The sequence below is a fragment of the Microtus pennsylvanicus genome, chromosome 1, assembly GCF_037038515.1.
Source record: "Microtus pennsylvanicus isolate mMicPen1 chromosome 1, mMicPen1.hap1, whole genome shotgun sequence".
Lineage (NCBI taxonomy): Eukaryota > Metazoa > Chordata > Mammalia > Rodentia > Cricetidae > Microtus > Microtus pennsylvanicus.
This window is the reverse complement of record NC_134579.1, coordinates 122,858,739-122,878,239: the sequence shown is the minus strand read 5'-3', so window position 1 is coordinate 122,878,239 and position 19,501 is coordinate 122,858,739. Positions and strand designations below refer to the sequence as shown.

The 19,501-nt window shown below is 53.2% G+C and overlaps 1 protein-coding gene across 2 annotated transcripts in view; it reads left to right on the top strand.

Moving 5' to 3' along the window:
* The window catches only part of Tpcn1 (two pore segment channel 1), a 60,143-nt gene that overhangs the window by 27,059 nt on the left and 13,583 nt on the right, over positions 1-19,501 (top strand). For both annotated transcript variants that reach the window (XR_012911537.1, XM_075982113.1), the window contains exons 3-13: positions 2,729-2,856; positions 11,312-11,488; positions 12,408-12,521; positions 12,721-12,851; positions 13,563-13,651; positions 14,393-14,427; positions 14,874-14,932; positions 15,120-15,219; positions 18,130-18,246; positions 18,454-18,578; positions 19,368-19,416. Coding sequence is in view for 1 of the 2 variants with exons in the window: in XM_075982113.1 (XP_075838228.1) it covers positions 2,729-2,856; positions 11,312-11,488; positions 12,408-12,521; positions 12,721-12,851; positions 13,563-13,651; positions 14,393-14,427; positions 14,874-14,932; positions 15,120-15,219; positions 18,130-18,246; positions 18,454-18,578; positions 19,368-19,416 (1,124 nt within the window). In the remaining variant the exon portion in view is untranslated. The remainder of the gene's footprint in view (positions 1-2,728; positions 2,857-11,311; positions 11,489-12,407; positions 12,522-12,720; positions 12,852-13,562; positions 13,652-14,392; positions 14,428-14,873; positions 14,933-15,119; positions 15,220-18,129; positions 18,247-18,453; positions 18,579-19,367; positions 19,417-19,501) is intronic.

Below are 19,501 nucleotides of genomic sequence, written 5' to 3'. Positions count from 1 at the left end.
TTGAGCCTAAAATGCAGCCCAACACACGCCTACTGGTTGGTGAGGGTCCACAAACATGGAAGGCTCCGGCAGCCATGGGAATGGAAAGAGGTATGATTGGGTGAATTTGTTTGGTGAGTTCTTTTTGAGGCAGGGTCTCTGTAGCCCACGCTTGCCGTGATCCTCCTGTCCCAGTCCCCAGTGCTGGGATTGCATCGGCCACTGTGCCCAGCCTAGTCTGTACTCCTGAGAAGTTGAACCTGTGACCTGTCACCTGAGCTCTAGGTATTTGTTTACTCCCCACAGCAAGCCTGGTCTGCCCATGGATGTCGGGAGGGACACCGCGGGCACGGGGGCACAGTTGAGAATGGAATGAGCTCAGCGCAGCGCTGACTCACACATGACACAACGCAGATTCATTCAGGATAATTACGGTGAGAGGAGGCAGACGCCTGTGTAGACTGGACGATATCTTCAGATTCTAAGACACGCAGAGTGATCAGGCGCAGCAGCTGAGTGGTCATGTGGGAAGGACAGGAGGCAGAGGAAGTGATGGCTCTGTGTCCTTTTTATTGATTTCTTATTGTGTATTGCTGATTTTTCAAGAGCGTGTTTCTCTGTGTAGCTTTTTCTGTCCTGGAACTTGCTCTGTAGACCAGAACTCACAGAGATCCACCTGCCTCTGCGTCCTAAGTACTGGAATTAAAGATGCATGCCACCACTTTAGGCTTCATTTATTTATCTTTTTAGTTCAGTTTTTACATGCCAGGGGTTGACCCCAGGGCCTCGTGCACATTATGCTCTGTTTTCTGGATGTGTCGTGTCTCTGGCCCACTTTCACGTTTGAGTCATTCTTTCATTTATTATTTTTTTACTAATGAATGTGTTGAGGTTTTTTGGTTGTCTGATTTTTTTGTTTGTTTGTTTGTTTGTTTGTGGGGAGACAAGGTCTTGCTTTGTAATGCTGGCTGACCTAGAAGTTGATATATAGACCAGGCTGGCCTTGACCTTAAAGAGATCCATCTGCCTCCAGACCTCTCCAGTACTGTGACTGAAGGCATGTGCCATCATACTTGGCCTATTTTTAATATTTAATTGTTTACTGTGTCTGTCTGTGCACGTGGGGAAGTCAGAGGATAACCATGGGAGTCAGTTCTCTACTTCATTCACGTGGATCCTGGGGTCAAGCTCAGGTCATCAGACTTGACAAGACCCTTAACCCTCTGAGCCATCTCACCAGTCTGGGTGGACTTGAACTCACTCTATAATCCAGGCAGGCTTTGAATTCAAAATCGTCCTGCCTTCATGTCTCAGATAGCTGGGACTCCAGGCCTGTGTTGCCAGGCCCAGCTGGCTTTACTCATGTGTCAGATAGCTGGGACCCCAGGCCTGTGTTGCCAGGCCCAGCTGGCTTTACTCCTTGACTTAGCTGTTGCTTTCACACTTGTGCAGACACAACACCTGGTTGGGCTGAGGGTGTAGCTCAGCGATAGAGCACCCACAGGGTCCTGGGTTCCATCCCCAACACTACCAAAAATCATAATTGTCAAGCTGTACGCTTTAAAACATGCACATTTTAGTGAGTGTCAATGGTCCCCTCTGTGTTTTTATAAATTCGTGGGGACAGCCTTGTGGATGGCCATACCCAGTGGCCCTGCAGACCTGGCCCCTCTGTCCTAGCCCGTGTGGCCACCTGTACCACACATCTGCTTTGTTTCCATCACCCGTGCAAACGGCAGTGTCTAAACTCTGGTCTCCTCCTCTGGAGACCTCGTTTGCAGTGTGGGTTGTGGGGTACCAGATTGTCATAGATTCCCTTCTTCTCTGTAGATTAACCAGGCGGACTCATTGCCCAGTGCTCAAATTCACCATGTGTATCAGGAGAGACTACGGATTGTGACAAGCCGTGGGAGCATGCTCAGTCAAGGGTCCTGTTGACATCCTTCTAGTGCAGGCAGAGGACAGAAAGAGCCCCTCTCTCCCAGCTGACCCAGGACAAGCGCCAAATGCGGCTCCAGTTGGCTGGCTCCAGTGCTCGCCCCCCATGAACCCTGGCTCTGCTGGCAAGCTCTGGTCAGCTGCTTTTAGCCAGGGCCGGCTCTGTCCAAGCCAAACAGCGTGGCTGAGGCTGGGAGAGGGCAGTCTGCCGAGACAAAGCAGGACAAGGTCCTGGAGGAGGTGGGCAGGGAGGGGGGATCCGCTTTGGTTCAATGTTTGACTGAGCAAGATCCCCCCCATGCTTCCAAAAGTCAAAAGTCTACACAGTGAGCCTGCAGCCCTTACCCCTCACAAGCAGCCGGTTTCTTTCTTTTCTTCCCTGCATGTCTTTTTCTAGACATGTAGACATGTGTAGGTTTAGCTGTTCCCTCCCCCACTCCCTCTGCTCTTTTGTGCTTTTTTCTTTTTTTAAAAGAAATACATTCATTTATTTATAGGAGAGGGTTGGCGTGCCCATGCACGTATGGAGGTCAGGGAACAACTTAAAGGCATCTGTATTCCTTCCACCACGTGCACGCTGGGGGTTGAACTCAGGTCATCAGGCTTGGTGGCAAGCACCTTCATCTGCTGAGTCATCTTGCTGGCACTTTCTTCTTTCTTTTTTTAAGAGAAAGAAGGCATTTTTGATCAGCTACCCTGATGCGTGTTGCTAGCAGCACAGGTTAGCGCTGACAGAGTGACCTTGTGCTGAGCCTTTGTGTGTTCTCTTCAGCCTGGGTTCTAAGGAAGTCTCTGCCCTCTCCCGATGCAGATGGGGACAGCCGCAGCATCCAGGACTCCCAGGTTCCCAGTCTGGTCTCCCAGGTCGACAGGTCCCCCTCCAGTCCTCCTGGACACAACTGGGAGATGAATTATCAAGAGGCAGCAATCTACCTCCAGGTGAGTGCGGCTGGGTCGGTGCCTGGGTGCAGGGATGGGGTGGGGGTGAGGGTAGGGCATGTTCAGAAGGCTGCTGTGGTCTGCCTGCCTGTCCCTGCTCCAGACTAGAACAGGAGTGTGTTCCTGTCCCTCCTCGGAGCCCTATTTGTGGCTATGCTTGCAGCAGGCGGGTCTCCAGTCTTTCCTCTCTGTCTTCCCAGGACCTCATACACAGACCCAGCTCTCAGGGAATCTTATGTACCTTGTATTGTAGCAGAGGAGTGTTCAGGCAGTGGGGCTACCTCCTCAGTCTGTTCTTCTCATGTACCGTTCTGCCGCTGTCAGGCCTGATCGTTATGCTTGTTGGGAATTTTTCTTTTCTTTTGTTTTTTTTTTGTTTTTTTGAGAAAGGGTCGCTTTATGCAGTTTTGTAACTCACAGAGACCCTCCTGCCTCTGCCTCCTGAGTGCTGGGCTCAAAGGCATGGGCCATCACACCTGGCAATGTTTGGGAATTTGTTTTAAAGCAGTACTTTTCTATAAAACTATTGCATGTTTGTTGACATAATTCAGATAGTCTCAGACAATATAATGTCTTCCCTTTTGTTTAAGAAACTGGGTCTCACTGTGTAGTCCTGGCTGCCCTGAAACTTCTTATATGTAGACCTGGCTAGCCTCAAACTCATCGAGCCCTGCCTGCCTCTGACTAAGGAGTGCTAGGGTTTCAAGTGTGCATGCCACACAGGCTCTTGTTTGTGCAGAGAATTCTACTCTATGAGACCTTACCATAAATGAGACCTTACTAGTCAATTACCTTGTGCAAATGGAGAAGAATTCTGTTTAACGGTTCTAGACCAACATGGCTGTTGATTTCTGCACAGTGCCAGTTCAGCAGGGAGATGTTCAACAAAGCTGACCACACAGCTAAAGCTGCCAAAAGCTCACTTACCTGCATATAGTAGTGTGTGCACATGTCTGCATTTATGTCTGTGTTGTACACACGAGTGTGTATATGCATGCATATGTGTATATGTGAGTGCGTGTGTATATATGTGTACATGCATATGTGTGTATAAGCGCATGTGTATATATGTATGTGTATACACGTGTGTGTATGTGTGTATCTGTATGTGTGTATGTGTATACATGTGTGTGTATTTATGTGTGTATCTGCATGTGTGTACATGCATGTGTGTATGAGTGCATGTGTATATATGTATGTGTGTATACATGTGTGTGTGTTTATGTGTGCATCTGTATGTGTGTGCATGCATATGTACGTACATACACATAGAGTCATACACACATCTGAAAGCTTGTTTATGTAAAGAGTCAGTGTAGGCTTGGGGAGAGAGGTCAGTCAAGTGCTTGCTGCACAAATGAGGACCCGAATTCAGATTCCAGGGACTTGATTGTAATTCCAGCCCTGGGGAGGCAGAGACAAATGGGTCGTGAGGCTGCTGGCCAGCCTAGCCTACTCGTGAGCTCCAGGCCAGTGAAAGACTGAAAGATTCCAAAAATACAAGAACAAAAATCCAAGATGGGTGCCTTGACCTCTGGCCTCCACGTAGCATATACACAGATGAAAGGGTAATAGCTTGCTGGTGGCTTTCTTACTTCCTCAGAATCCTACATTATTCAAATTATTTTACAAGAGAAGGTATCTTTTTGGAAATTAAGGGCCAGCGAGATGGCTCAGAAGGTAAAGGTGCTTGTAGCTCAAGCCTGGCAACCTGATGTCCATCCCTTGGACCCTGGGGGTTGTAGACCCAGGGATAGCAGTTGAGTAGCCAACAGAAAGTCCTAGACTCAAACCTAGTGGAGATTTGGAAGGAAATAGCCCCCAAAGGGAGTGTAGGATTAGGAGTGTGGCCTTGCTGGAGGAGATGTGTGACTTTGAGGTCTCAGATGCTCAAGCCACGCCCAGTGGTTCAGACCTCTTTTTGCCTGTGAGTCAAGATACAACACTCTCAGCTACGTCTCTAGCACTGTGCCTGCCTGTGCGCCACCATGTCCACCATGACGATAATGGGTTGAATCTCTGAACTGTAAATAAGCCACCCCAATTAAACGTTTTCCTGTATAAGAGTTTCTGTGGTCATAGTGTCTCTTCACAGCAATAGAACCCTAACTAAGACAAATCTAATAATGGGTTTCAGGCCAGGTGTGGTGGCTGAAACTAAGGATCATGACAAGTTTGGGGCCTGCCTGGTCTTCATAGTGAGTATATGTGGTTAAATCTAGAGTCCTCATATAGAGAACATTTTTTTAAAGATATCTTTTTGTTGTTGCTGTTGTTTTGACAGGGTCTCTCTATGGAGCCCTGGCTTTCCCATAACTCCCTATGTAGACCAGGCTTGTCTAGAACTCATAGAGATCCATCTGCCTCTGCCTCCCAAGTGCTAGAATTCAAAGTGTATGATGCAGCTACACCTGGCTAAGACATCAGTTTAATGATTTTTTATTTTTTTATGTTTATTGTGTTGGAGTAGCATGTGTGACGGGGGTACGTGTGTGCATGACAGGGTATGTGTGTGACGGGGTATGCATGTGACGGGGTACATGTATGACGGGGTATGCGTGTGATGGGGTATGCGTGTGATGGGGTACACATGTGACAGGATACGTGTGTGATGGGGTATGCATGTGACAGGGTACGTGTATGACGGGGTATGCGTGTGGCAGGGTAGACGTGTGATGGGGTTCGCATGTGATAGGGTACGCATGTGATGGGGTACGCATGTGATGGGGTATGCGTGTGATAGGGTACACATGTGATGGGGTATGTGTATGACGGGGTACGCATGTGATGGGGTATGCGTGTGATAGGGTACGCATGTGATGGGGTATGCGTGTGATGGGGTACGCATGTGATAGGGTACGCATGTGATGGGGTATGCGTGTGATGGGGTATGCGTGTGATGGGGTATGCGTGTGATGGGGTATGCGTGTGATGGGGTACGCATGTGATAGGGTACGCATGTGATGGGGTATGCGTGTGATGGGGTATGCGTGTGATGGGGTATGTGTGTGATGGGGTATGCGTGTGATGGGGTACACATGTGACAGGATACGTGTGTGATGGGGTACGCATGTGATGGGGTATGCGTGTGATGGGGTATGCGTGTGATGGGGTATGCGTGTGATGGGGTATGCGTGTGATGGGGTATGTGTGTGATGGGGTACGCATGTGATGGGGTACGCGTGTGATGGGGTACGCGTGTGATGGGGTACGCGTGTGATGGGGTACGCGTGTGATGGGGTATGCGTGTGATGGGGTATGCGTGTGATGGGGTATGCGTGTGATGGGGTGTGTGTGATGGGGTATGCGTGTGATGGGGTATGCGTGTGATGGGGTACGCATGTGATGGGGTACGCATGTGATGGGGTACGCGTGTGATGGGGTATGCGTGTGATAGGGTATGCGTGTGATGGGGTATGTGTGTGATGGGGTACGCATGTGATGGGGTATGCGTGTGATGGGGTATGCGTGTGATGGGGTACGCGTGTGATGGGGTATGCGTGTGATGGGGTATGTGTGTGATGGGGTACGCATGTGATGGGGTACGCATGTGATGGGGTATGCGTGTGATGGGGTATGCGTGTGATAGGGTATGCGTGTGATGGGGTATGTGTGTGATGGGGTACGCGTGTGATGGGGTATGCGTGTGATGGGGTATGCGTGTGATGGGGTACGCGTGTGATGGGGTACGCGTGTGATGGGGTACGCGTGTGATGGGGTACGCGTGTGATGGGGTATGCGTGTGATGGGGTATGCGTGTGATGGGGTATGCGTGTGATGGGGTATGTGTGTGATGGGGTATGTGTGTGATGGTGTACGCGTGTGATGGGGTACGCATGTGATAGGGTACGCATGTGATGGGGTATGCGTGTGATGGGGTATGCGTGTGATGGGGTATGCGTGTGATGGGGTATGCGTGTGATGGGGTATGCGTGTGATGGGGTACGCGTGTGATGGGGTACGCATGTGATGGGGTACGCGTGTGATGGGGTACGCGTGTGATGGGGTACGCGTGTGATGGGGTACGCGAGTGATAGGGTACGCGTGTGATGGGGTATGCGTGTGATGGGGTATGCGTGTGATGGGGTATGCGTGTGATGGGGTATGCGTGTGATGGGGTATGCGTGTGATGGGGTATGCGTGTGATGGGGTACACGTGTGATGGGGTATGCGTGTGATGGGGTATGCGTGTGATGGGGTACGCATGTGATAGGGTACGCATGTGATGGGGTACGCGTGTGATGGGGTATGCGTGTGATGGGGTACGCATGTGATAGGGTACGCATGTGATGGGGTACGCGTGTGATGGGGTATGCGTGTGATGGGGTATGCGTGTGATGGGGTATGCGTGTGATGGGGTACGCGTGTGATGGGGTACGCATGTGATGGGGTACGCGTGTGATGGGGTATGCGTGTGATGGGGTATGTGTGATGGGGTACGCGAGTGATAGGGTATGCGTGTGATGGGGTATGCGTGTGATGGGGTATGCGTGTGATGGGGTATGCGTGTGATGGGGTACGCGTGTGATGGGGTACGCGTGTGATGGGGTACACGTGTGATGGGGTACGCGTGTGATGGGGTACGCGTGTGATGGGGTACGCGTGTGATGGGGTACACGTGTGATGGGGTACGCGTGTGATGGGGTATGCGTGTGATGGGGTACGCATGTGATAGGGTACGCATGTGATGGGGTACGCGTGTGATGGGGTACGCGTGTGATGGGGTACGCGTGTGATGGGGTACGCGTGTGATGGGGTATGCGTGTGATGGGGTATGCGTGTGATGGGGTACACGTGTGATGGGGTACGCGTGTGATGGGGTACGCGTGTGATGGGGTATGTGTGTGATGGGGTATGCGTGTGATGGGGTACACGTGTGATGGGGTATGCGTGTGATGAGGGTACGCGTGTGATGGGGTACGCGTGTGATGGGGTACGCGTGTGATGGGGTACGCGTGTGATGGGGTATGTGTGTGATGGGGTACGCGTGTGATGGGGTACACGTGTGATGGGGTATGCGTGTGATGGGGTATGCGTGTGATGGGGTATGCGTGTGATGGGGTATGCGTGTGATGGGGTATGTGTGTGATGGGGTATGTGTGTGATGGGGTACGCATGTGATAGGGTACGCATGTGATGGGGTACGCGTGTGATGGGGTATGTGTGTGATGGGGTATGCGTGTGATGGGGTACACGTGTGATGGGGTACGCGTGTGATGAGGGTATGCGTGTGATGGGGTACACGTGTGATGGGGTACACGTGTGATGGGGTACGCGTGTGATGAGGGTATGTGTGTGATGGGGTACGCGTGTGATGGGGTATGCGTGTGATGAGGGTATGCGTGTGATGGGGTACGCGTGTGATGGGGTATGCGTGTGATGGGGTATGCGTGTGATGGGGTATGCGTGTGATGGGGTACGCGTGTGATGGGGTACGCATGTGATGGGGTACGCGTGTGATGGGGTATGCGTGTGATGGGGTATGTGTGATGGGGTACGCGAGTGATAGGGTATGCGTGTGATGGGGTATGCGTGTGATGGGGTATGCGTGTGATGGGGTATGCGTGTGATGGGGTACGCGTGTGATGGGGTACGCGTGTGATGGGGTACACGTGTGATGGGGTACGCGTGTGATGGGGTACGCGTGTGATGGGGTACGCGTGTGATGGGGTACACGTGTGATGGGGTACGCGTGTGATGGGGTATGCGTGTGATGGGGTACGCATGTGATAGGGTACGCATGTGATGGGGTACGCGTGTGATGGGGTACGCGTGTGATGGGGTACGCGTGTGATGGGGTACGCGTGTGATGGGGTATGCGTGTGATGGGGTATGCGTGTGATGGGGTACACGTGTGATGGGGTACGCGTGTGATGGGGTACGCGTGTGATGGGGTATGTGTGTGATGGGGTATGCGTGTGATGGGGTACACGTGTGATGGGGTATGCGTGTGATGAGGGTACGCGTGTGATGGGGTACGCGTGTGATGGGGTACGCGTGTGATGGGGTACGCGTGTGATGGGGTATGTGTGTGATGGGGTACGCGTGTGATGGGGTACACGTGTGATGGGGTATGCGTGTGATGGGGTATGCGTGTGATGGGGTATGCGTGTGATGGGGTATGCGTGTGATGGGGTATGTGTGTGATGGGGTATGTGTGTGATGGGGTACGCATGTGATAGGGTACGCATGTGATGGGGTACGCGTGTGATGGGGTATGTGTGTGATGGGGTATGCGTGTGATGGGGTACACGTGTGATGGGGTACGCGTGTGATGAGGGTATGCGTGTGATGGGGTACACGTGTGATGGGGTACACGTGTGATGGGGTACGCGTGTGATGAGGGTATGTGTGTGATGGGGTACGCGTGTGATGGGGTATGCGTGTGATGAGGGTATGCGTGTGATGGGGTACGCGTGTGACAGGATACGTTGTGATGGGGTATGTGTGTAACAGGGTATGCGTGTGATGGGGTACGCGTGTGATAGGGTACGCATGTGACAGGATACGTTGTGATGGAGTATGCGTGTGACAGGGTACACTGTGATGGGGTATGCGTGTGATGGGGTACGTGTATGACGGGGTATGCGTGTGGCAGGGTAGACGTGTGATGAGGGTACGCATGTGATGGGGTACACATGTGACAGGATACGTTGTGATGGGGTATGCGTGTGATGAGGGTATGCGTGTGATGGGGTACGCATGTGATGGGGTACACATGTGACAGGATACGTTGTGATGGGGTATGCGTGTGATGAGGGTATGCGTGTGATGGGGTACGCATGTGATGGGGTACACATGTGACAGGATACGTTGTGATGGGGTATGCGTGTGATAGGGTACACTGTGATGGGGTACACATGTGACGGAGTACGTTGTAACAGGGGTACGCATGTGGTGATAAGAAGACAACTTGCGAGGAATTGGTTTCCTTCTACCATACTGGCCCTGTAGCTTGAACTTGGCCATCAGGCTTGGCAGTAAGCACCTCTGCCTGCCACGCCATTTTGCCTGACCCAGCATTAGCTTTTCACAGTAAAGAGCAGAGCAGAACTCAGATCCTAGGATTCCAATCTGTGTTGGAGGGCTGTCCGGGTGGAGTCAGGGCCAGCTCCGCACTCCCAGTTCAGCTCTCTGGTGTATGTGGGTTGCATGTGGGTTGCAGCCCTGGCTGCATCAAGGGTGTCTGCTGCTGGGGGCTTTCTCTTCTCACATATGCCTGTTCACTTTCTCACTCACCCTTGGGTGCCGTGACCTTCGAGGTTCTGGCATGCTGGAGCGAACAGAGAACAGAGGCCTGGCTGGGGTGGACAGTCTGGGCACAAGCCCAGAGCTCTCTCTGGGAGCTGCGTTAGGTCCTGTGATGTGGATTCTCGGGCCATCTTTGCTGTTGGGAGTCAACACCCCATCCCCTGGGTTCGTAGCTGAGCCTCCTGTGAGGCTCTCTAGCTATGCCTTCCCTTAGTTGCGCCAGAACCACACAGTCTAGTAATTTAAAGCAGAGGCTTCCTGACCTTCTGTGCCTGGAGGCCATGATGAGATGGTGGGAGATGCCGCCCTGCACAGACCACAGGGCCTTTCGGTGTCCCCTGGGCACGACCCTGCTTCCTCTGTCTGGCCTGCAGTTTTTCTTCTGTTGCTGATGAGAATAGCAGCTTCCAGCGTTCAGGAAGTGACCCTGTCAGCTACAGCCAAGGCCTCCTCAGCAGGGGAAGAAGGCCATGGGGACTATTGCTGTCCCACTGCCTTCTTGGATGTAGGAGTCTCACACCTCACCTGTCCTTTGCTCTGGGACACTGAACCACTGGGCAGTTGAGGTGTGAGTGAGTGCGGTCCCAGCCTCTGTATGGTGGCATCTGCAGTACGTCATTCATCCCTTGGGGCTCTGTATGTCGTAGGGCACTGAGCAGCGTCCTGGAGTATGACCAAGGTTGTTATTGGGGTGCTGCATCTCCCACATTGGAGAGCCCTAATCAAGGAGCTGTGTACACAGAGTGCAGCAGGCTCTCCAGGGCAGCCCCAGTCTTGTTGGGCGTAGTCGTTGGCTGCTCCTGAGTGTTACCGTTGCTTGGGACTGTTTGATGAAAGGTCTCCTTTCTTCTGCACCTCTGGGGAAGCTCCAGCCTTGTCCTGTCCACCACTGGCCAGGACAGCAAGGAATTTAGTCAGTGCCCACAGCGAAGGCTGGAAAGCCAGGCCAGCCTGCTAGTTTGGCCTATGTGTGAGCTCTTTACTTCAGGCCTAAGAATTTATAGCCCCTAGGGATGGTACTTCTCCACAACCTCTGAGACGTTCTAGTTTGGCAGATTTAAGCAGCGTTTCTTGGCCATCATCAGGCAAAGGTTGGCTGAACCGTGTCTTGGCCTCTGTGACCTGCCCTACTTCCTGCCCCTCCACCTCTCCAGCATGACACCTCCTTGCCTACTCGCATGCTCAAGTTGTCCTGTCTTTGTAGGAAGGCCAGAACAATGACAAGTTCTTCACACATCCCAAGGATGCCCGAGCCCTGGCCGCCTACCTCTTCGCACACAACCACCTCTTCTACCTGATGGAGCTGCTCACCGCCCTGCTCCTGCTGCTGCTGTCGCTGTGCGAGTCACCCGCTGTCCCTGCTCTCCGGCTCGGCATCTACGTGAGTGCTCCGGGAAAGGAGCTGTGGAGCCTTGCCCGCCACCTAAGGGGACTTAGCGGGGAACATTCTAGAAGGGAAGAGAGTCGACTCAGCTGTTCCCTGCTCCCAGTGGGAGGAGGCGCCCTTCTGTTTCCAGCAACTCCACAGATAGGCTGGGGCCTTGAGAACCCACACGGAGGCGTGTCACACCTGGCCATCCTGTGGTCATGCATGGGAGAGGCCCACTGAGGGTCTTCCCTGGGTCCTTCTCCTTCCATCCCATGGGGAAGCATAGTTATAGAGTTTGGTGTTCACGTAGCCCTCTTTTTAAAAGAATTACGTGGGCGGCTGTGTGTGTGTGTGGTGTGTGTGTATGTGGTGTGTGTGTGTGTGTGTGGTGTGTGTGTGTGTGGTGTGTGTGTACATGCACTCATGCCATGGCACATGTACACATGTATGGGGTGAGAGGACAGCGTGTGGAGTGGGTTCTCTTTCTCTCTGTATGTGGGATCCAGGGGGTAGAACCCTGGTCTCTAGGCCTGCAAGGCAGGTGCCTTTCGGCACTGAGCCATCTCCCCAGTCCTGACAGCCTGCTTAGATGTAGATGACTGTTAAATTTGGAACCTTTCATCTTTTGTTTTTAACCCCATTCCCTTTCCCAAATGCCTTTTGTGGGATTTGTGTAAGCCCTGCACAGTTCTCCCCAGAACGGGTGAAGCCTCGGACTACTTTCTGACTTCACACCATGTGGGTCTACATCTCTGTCTAGTGAATGTCAAGTTTATTCTTAGCTGTCTGGGAAAAACTCTGTCTCCAAGGACTAGTCTGGCATCTTGGGGTTTGGTGTATGTGAGTGTGCACGTGTGTGTGTGTGTGTGTGTGTACGTGTGTGTCCCATGGATGGGCTCCCTGAGGATAGCCTTCACCTCTCTGACTGCAGGTCCACGCCACCCTGGAGCTGTTCGCCCTCATGGTGGTGGTGTTTGAACTCTGCATGAAGTTGCGCTGGCTGGGCTTCCACACATTCGTCCGGCACAAACGCACCATGGTCAAGGTAATATATCCATTCCATTGCAGCTTGTTCCCCTAGGTCCCTGTCACACCTGTGGTCCCTGTGGGCTGTGTCAATACCACGTTTGACCTCCCATCCCAGAGAGAGGCAGAGACAGGAGGAGCCCTGTGGTCCCTGTTGGCTGGGTCAGTACGTTGGAGGCTGGCTCAGGGAGCTAACCGCCTTTGACCTCCCATCCCAGACATCTGTCCTGGTGGTGCAGTTCATTGAGGCTATAGTGGTGCTGGTGCGGCAGACGTCCCACGTGCGGGTGACCCGGGCACTGCGCTGCATTTTCCTGGTGGACTGTCGGTACTGTGGCGGAGTACGGCGGTAAGGCCTGGGGCTCAGCAGTCAGATAGTCCCCTGTGGTTGCCTAGCCGTCCTGACTGACAGGGAGGGGAGTGGGCAGGAGCTGAGTTGACTGGCCACAGCCCAGTCCTGCTTCTGGGGCGAGTGTCAGCACATTAGCTTCAACTTGGGGGTGGTAGGTATTCTGGGGAACACAGCATCCTCACTCTGGCAGAGGGCCTTCCCTATCTTGGTGTATAATCTCTCCAGCCCTACAACCTTGGCCTAAAGCTGACTGACTTCTCAGCCCCGTCCTGCAGGCTCCTCCCACCCAGTCCAGAGCCCTGAGCCTGAGCTGACCCAAACCAGAATTAAAGCCCTCTTTGGAGAGTCCATCCTGTCACTTGGCCAGGGACCCCCTGATGGCTGGGCATGAGCGGTGGTCCTTTGTTGCATGTGTACCCTCCAGCCTATACAAAGTGACCTTGGTCCTCCTGGCCACATGCAGTCTCCTGTCGTGCCTTCCCTGTAGGGCACTGTCCCTAGGTGGACGTGGCAGCTTCTACCTTGGTTCTCCCTGTCACCCACTGAATGGAGGCTTCAGGTGCGTTAGGGCTGAGTAAACACGATGGCCTCCTGGGTGCAGTAGGATGTGGTGTTCAGGTCACACCTCCACCAGCGTGTCCCCCGCCTCAAGGCACAGATGACCCCTCCCACCCCTGCTACCCTTCAGCTGGCTGTCTTTCTCCCCAGCAATCTGCGCCAGATCTTCCAGTCACTGCCGCCTTTCATGGACATCCTCCTGTTGCTGCTCTTCTTCATGATCATCTTTGCCATCCTGGGTGAGCGCCCTGTGTCCCTCCAGTCACGCGTGGGCCATGAAGGCTGCAGCCCCGGGGGCGGTACCACAGTGCCGTGCGCCGAGTGGCTCAGCAGCAAAGGCCTCAGCTGCTTGCAGCTCTGGAGGCTGCAAACCAGCACCTTCCCCTACATCCTCACGTGGTGGAAGGGCTGGGGCAGCCGGGTCTTGGTGTGTAGCCCAGGCTGGCTTAGAACCTTTGAGTGTCCTGCCTCAGTGTCCTGGTGTTGGGATCACATATGTGCACTGCCATCCACTCTTGTTCAGTTCCGTTTGTCATCTATGTGGGGGCAGGGTGTTTTCCCTGGGTCATAATTCTGAGGTTCCTGAGGAAGGAAGGAGTAACATCCCTGCCCAGGGCCTGGCTGCCATGTCCTCCAAGCGCAGAGACAGTCTGTCCGCAGCCTGCATCTATGATCCTTCCCACAGATGTGATTAGTTTAAAAACCTTGCATCTTAAAATTCAATTTTATGCAAAATTTATACAGATTTTCAGCCCTTTTCCATGGCTAGACCAGACAGAGCCAGCACTCACTCCCAGGTGTCTGTAGACTTGCATACAGCAGCATGACTTCCTCCAGAGAGCATGCATGTTCTCCAAAGTGCTGCAGTCCTCCCCAGCCTCTCCTCCAGCCCTCATTCACTTAGACCCCCACTCCCTGCGCACACTCATGGGTGCTCCGCTTAACTCCACTCCTGGTCTCTTTTTTCTACCACATTCTAGGTTTCTACTTATTTTCCACTAACCCTTCCGACCCAGTAAGTAAATAGGTCGTGGTCCCTTGTTTTACAGGGAGACTTTTCTGCCAGACAGGGTAGGTGGGAGGATCCTGGCCATGTTAGAAGGGGCACCCTGCCATGTTTCTGGTTCCCAAGAGTCCCCATCCCTCGGACCTGCTTTCTCTGAGAGCTGAAGGGCACCCTTTTCCTCTTCTTATGGGCAAAGATCATGTTTGGAATGTTGGAACATTCTGGTAGAGAATGGAGGAGGGGATCTCACTGCAGGGACATGTGATACCCTGGGAACAGTCCCTCACCTCTTTAGCTGGTAGACTGCTCTCATCAGCGCAGCTCACGAAGCTCAGGCCTGCATGGGTGCTGCACCTCTGCTTTGATGCCCTTTGTATCTGAAGGAGGAAGGGGGAGAGGGGCACCCTGAATGTGACTGTCCAGGCTGTCCACACATCCCCACCCTTTCCTTGTAGTACTTCAACACCTTGGAGAACAGCATTGTCAACCTGTTCGTTCTTCTCACCACAGCCAAGTAAGCCTGGGCCCACTCCCTCCGCTGGCTCTGGCCCCACTCCAGCCCGGGGCTGTCTCCTTCCTCCCGAGGTCCTCCCCCATCGCAGTGCACACGGGGCTGAGTGGAGGGAAAGGGGGTAGCTTGAGTGCAGGGGAGCAGCTGCAAGGTGCATCCTTAGACGTTGAGGTGAGTCTCTGCAATGCAGCTTTCCAGACGTGATGATGCCTTCCTACTCCCGGAACCCGTGGTCCTGCATCTTCTTCATCGTGTACCTCTCCATCGAGCTGTACTTCATCATGAACCTGGTGAGTATCTGTCTTGGCTCTACTACAGCGGTGGGCCCTGGGGACAGAGATGTCAGGACATCCAGCAGCTGTGTGTGTGGTGCCCTACAGAATGCTGTGAGGATTCCCCGGCTCTGTGCCACCATTGCTGTAGATGGTGCTGGATTGCACAGAGAAGAGGTTCTCACCGCTGCATCTTTTCCTCCTTACAGTAAACGTTTTGTCCTATTGAAGCCAGCCAGGTACTGTGCATAGATGCAGGGCAGCCATGCTGTGGTTTCATTACCATCATATGCAGGGGAGGCAGTGGAGAGTCAGGCCGACAAAGGGACATGTGTGCCCATCACCACACAGCTCAGAGTAGCTTGGTACTGCATCCTGTCTCATTATATGCCAGGAACTTCTGCCCCATTAATGTAAACCATGAGATAACCCAAGCAGGATGTGTTCTATGAGGGACACAAAGTCCCTGTGCACAGTGGGATGGATCAGGGCACCAGCGGTGTTTGCTGACATCAAGACTGTAGCCAACACTAGGCGGAGACTCATAGCAACAGCAGAGTGAGCAGAGACCAGGGCTTCCCATAGTTTCCTGGTTTTGTGGTGTTGTGAATAGAACTCACATCCTTTCTGATGCTGGCGAAGCTGACCACCCCTGGACCACCCCTATCCTGCTGCAGTTGACTTTTACAGGCCTGGATTTATGTGGGGCTGGGGATTGAACTGGGGGCCAGCTGAGCCACGTACCTCATCAGCTCTTATTTGTGAACATCTTAAAAACATCCTTGAGTTGATCCCCATAATCGACCCAGGACAGAAACGGAAAGCAGACTGGAGAGATGGCATGGTGGTTATAGGCATTTACTGCCCTGGGTGAGATGTTGGCTCCCAGCATCTCCAGTGATGACTCAGTTCTCCTGACCACCGAGAGGTGCCAGGAGAAGCAGATTCTCTTTTCCTCTTCTCTCGCCAGTTGAGACTCAGAAACCCCACAAGGTGAGGGACTTGTCCCCACAGGTCAGCAAGCAGCGTTACCACAGACACTGCCTGGCTTCCTCAATACAATGCCCACTGTCCCACAGACGCAGCCCTCACTCACCTCAGTGGGAGCAGGAAACATTTATTCTGGAACTAAACAAGTGACCGTGGCCTGGGAACACAGCTTGAGGTTACCCCGAGTCTTGTGTTCCGTGGTAACGTGGCCACCAAGGTTTGTTGTGACACTCTTCAAACATTGTGGTGGAACTGCCATTAGGGAACGAGGAGGAGAGCCCTGCTGTGGACCTCAGGTGCCAGCCGAGGGCACTCTTAGCCTTTGGATTGGTGCCTGGTTTGTATATCCTGTAGGATTTCCTTAATAGCCACAAAGGCAAGGTCGCATGCAGAGATGGTTTAAATGGCTGTAAAGGAACTGAGGTAGTTTGTAATTAGGTTCCTGGCCAGCCACGCCCCAAGGTCTCCACAGTCTCTGAAGATTTAATCAGCCTGTGGTCAGGCTGTGTATGTGCTTTCTGGCTACTTTTCCCATACCACTTCCAGACAGCGCCAGACCCACAAGTCTTGGTCCCCAAACTTCAGGCAGCTGTGACCACCAGGGGACCCCTCTGCTTCTGGCTCACTCGTTGCATATTGGGGTTCCTACAACCCCCACTTCAGGATCAGTAATTTCCTCAGTGACTCGCAGAACGAGGGAGATGTGTTTGTAGGTTATAGTACAGGAACTACAAGGGGCAGGTGGAAATCTGTATTGGCACAGTGGACGTCCTCCTGTCCCCTCCTGACTTGCCCCCACAGGTACCTCCCCATGTTAGACCTCTGGAAGTTTCCACAGAGACTCTGTTACATAGGCAGGGTGGGAGTGTGGACAGCCACAGGGAACTGTGCAGAAAGAACATGGCACAGTTCTTCCAGGTTGCATGGGAAATCCTGTGCATTTTAACCTCCCCTCCAGAGTGGGGCAGAGCTGGAGGGTCTGAAGACTAGACAAAAGGAAAAGCAGAGAATTTCTGTGTGACCAGCACCAAGTCAAAACAGCATGGAAGACTGGGACCTGGTGCAGTAACCCTGGTACTCAGGAAGTGAAGGCAGGGGGACAGCAAGCTCCAGACCAGCCATATAGCTACAAAGTGAGACAGTTTCTCAAGAAATAAGAGAGGGGGCCAGTGTGATAACTCAGCAGGTAAAAGCGCTCACAGCCTCACAGCCTGAAGAGGAGAGAATGGACCTCCAAAAGGTGTTCTCTGATCTCCACACACACTGACACACACAGACACATACAGATGCGTGCATGTGTGTGCACAGTAATTACTTTTAGTGTGTTTTATTGGCACCCAACCACACCCTGTGTTTACTCTCATTGGTGGCTGATCTCTCCTTGGAACAGTCCCACAGGATTGAGTAAACTGTGACAGAGCCCATGGGCCCACGCCTCCTCAAGTCTTTCCTGTGTGGCCTTTGGTAGAAAAATGCTCGCCTTCGATCTACCTGAAAAGCAATGGGGGGCGGGGGGTGTGCAATTTGAAGCAGCAGAAAGAACAGGAGAGCTCACTCGAAACAGCTTCGAAAGACAAAGTCTGTCAGATCTTCCCCATCCTCCGTTCCCCTCCTTATGAACTGGCTTTGCTCTGGGACAGTTCTAGAATGTTCCTTCCTGGCATGCAGCCCCCAGCTCCTCCCCCACACACTTCCTGGAACCTTACATGAAACTGACGCACAAGAAAAGTGACCATGGTAGAAGGAGGAGGCTCCAGGGTTGAAGTCCCTGGCCTGTCCTCTGGCCAGCAGGGGCCAGCTATGGGGGATAGAAGAGGGGGTCTGAGGAAAACCCAGTGATGGTGTCTTCAGGAGAGAGATGTCCCTGTCCTGGGTAGTGCAGCGACCCCCTAAGACACACTCAGAGGGCAGCTGAGGCTCCACGCTTGTCCTCTGCAGCTCCTGGCCGTGGTGTTCGACACCTTCAATGACATCGAGAAGCGCAAGTTCAAGTCTCTGCTGCTGCACAAGCGAACTGCCATCCAGCACGCCTACCGCCTGCTTGTCAGCCAGCAGGTAGGACTGTGGGGGCCAAATCGTGGACAGGGACTTCATTCTCTCTCCCTACCCAAAGTACCCCTTTTTGGTGTGGCAGAGTTGCTGACCCTGTAGCTGCCATATTGCCCCGTGGGAGAAAATGCAGTTTCCCAAATGCATATCTGAATAACTGCCCCGGGCATGGTACCATCTGTTTTCCACCGCACTGCCTTCCCTCTCCCCCAGAGGCCGGCCGGCATTTCCTATAGACAGTTCGAAGGCTTGATGCGCTTCTACAAGCCCCGGATGAGTGCCAGAGAACGCTTCCTGACTTTCAAGGCCCTGAATCAGAGCAACACTCCTCTGCTCAGGTGAGAGCCAGGAGCCACGTGGGAGAGCAGTCCTGGGCTAGGAGGCAGGGTGCACTTTACACCACAGCTCTCAGGTGGTCATGTCCATTGGTAATCTGCAAGCCACAGACACCCAGTGACAGTCCACTTCAGTCTGGTTTGACTGAGAAGAAATGTTTGAAGCTGGGTGAGGTTGAGGCCAGCTTGGACTATTTCGGGTCTTGCCTCAAAAACAAACAAACAAACAAAGATGAATAGCCAGAAAAGGTGAGATGACTCAGTGGGGCAAGCGCCTGGTGATTGGCGTTTCATCCCTGGGACCCACGTGGTGGAAGGAGAGCATCAGTTCCTGAAAGTTGTCCTCTGACCTCCACGCACACACACACACCCTTCACTCCACCTTGGAAGGACTGAGTCCGAGGTTCTCCAGTTTCGATGCTGGCCTTGAGGCTGGTAAACACCATGGATGCTGTGCACTCTGCTGGACACCGCCTGCTGTGGAAGTGGGGGCTCCCTGAACTGAAAGCACCATTTTGTCCGTGCCTGGAGGCCTCTGTTCCCCTAAGGGGCAGTGGTCCAGGGCTCTCTGTCCAGGGCAGATGTGGTTACTCTGGACTAAGTGGATTGAGTCATCCTCACCCCTGGGGGACAAAGGCATTCAGGATGCTGCAGGTGAGGGCCCTGACAGTTCTGGGCCCTACAAGATGTCCATCTCCCTGTGAGAGGCAGCCGTGGATAGGTGGGGGAGCAGAAGCTGAATGTCATGTGACTGCCTTGCGGGTGACTGCCTTTTCACTTTGCTTGTGACAGCCTGAAGGACTTCTATGATATTTACGAAGTTGCTGCTCTCCAGTGGAAGGTGAGAGTCCTCCCTTCTGCACACAGCGGTTGGGGAAGGCAGCGCAGCCTGCAGTGGGGCTCAGACATCTCAGCCACAACAGGGA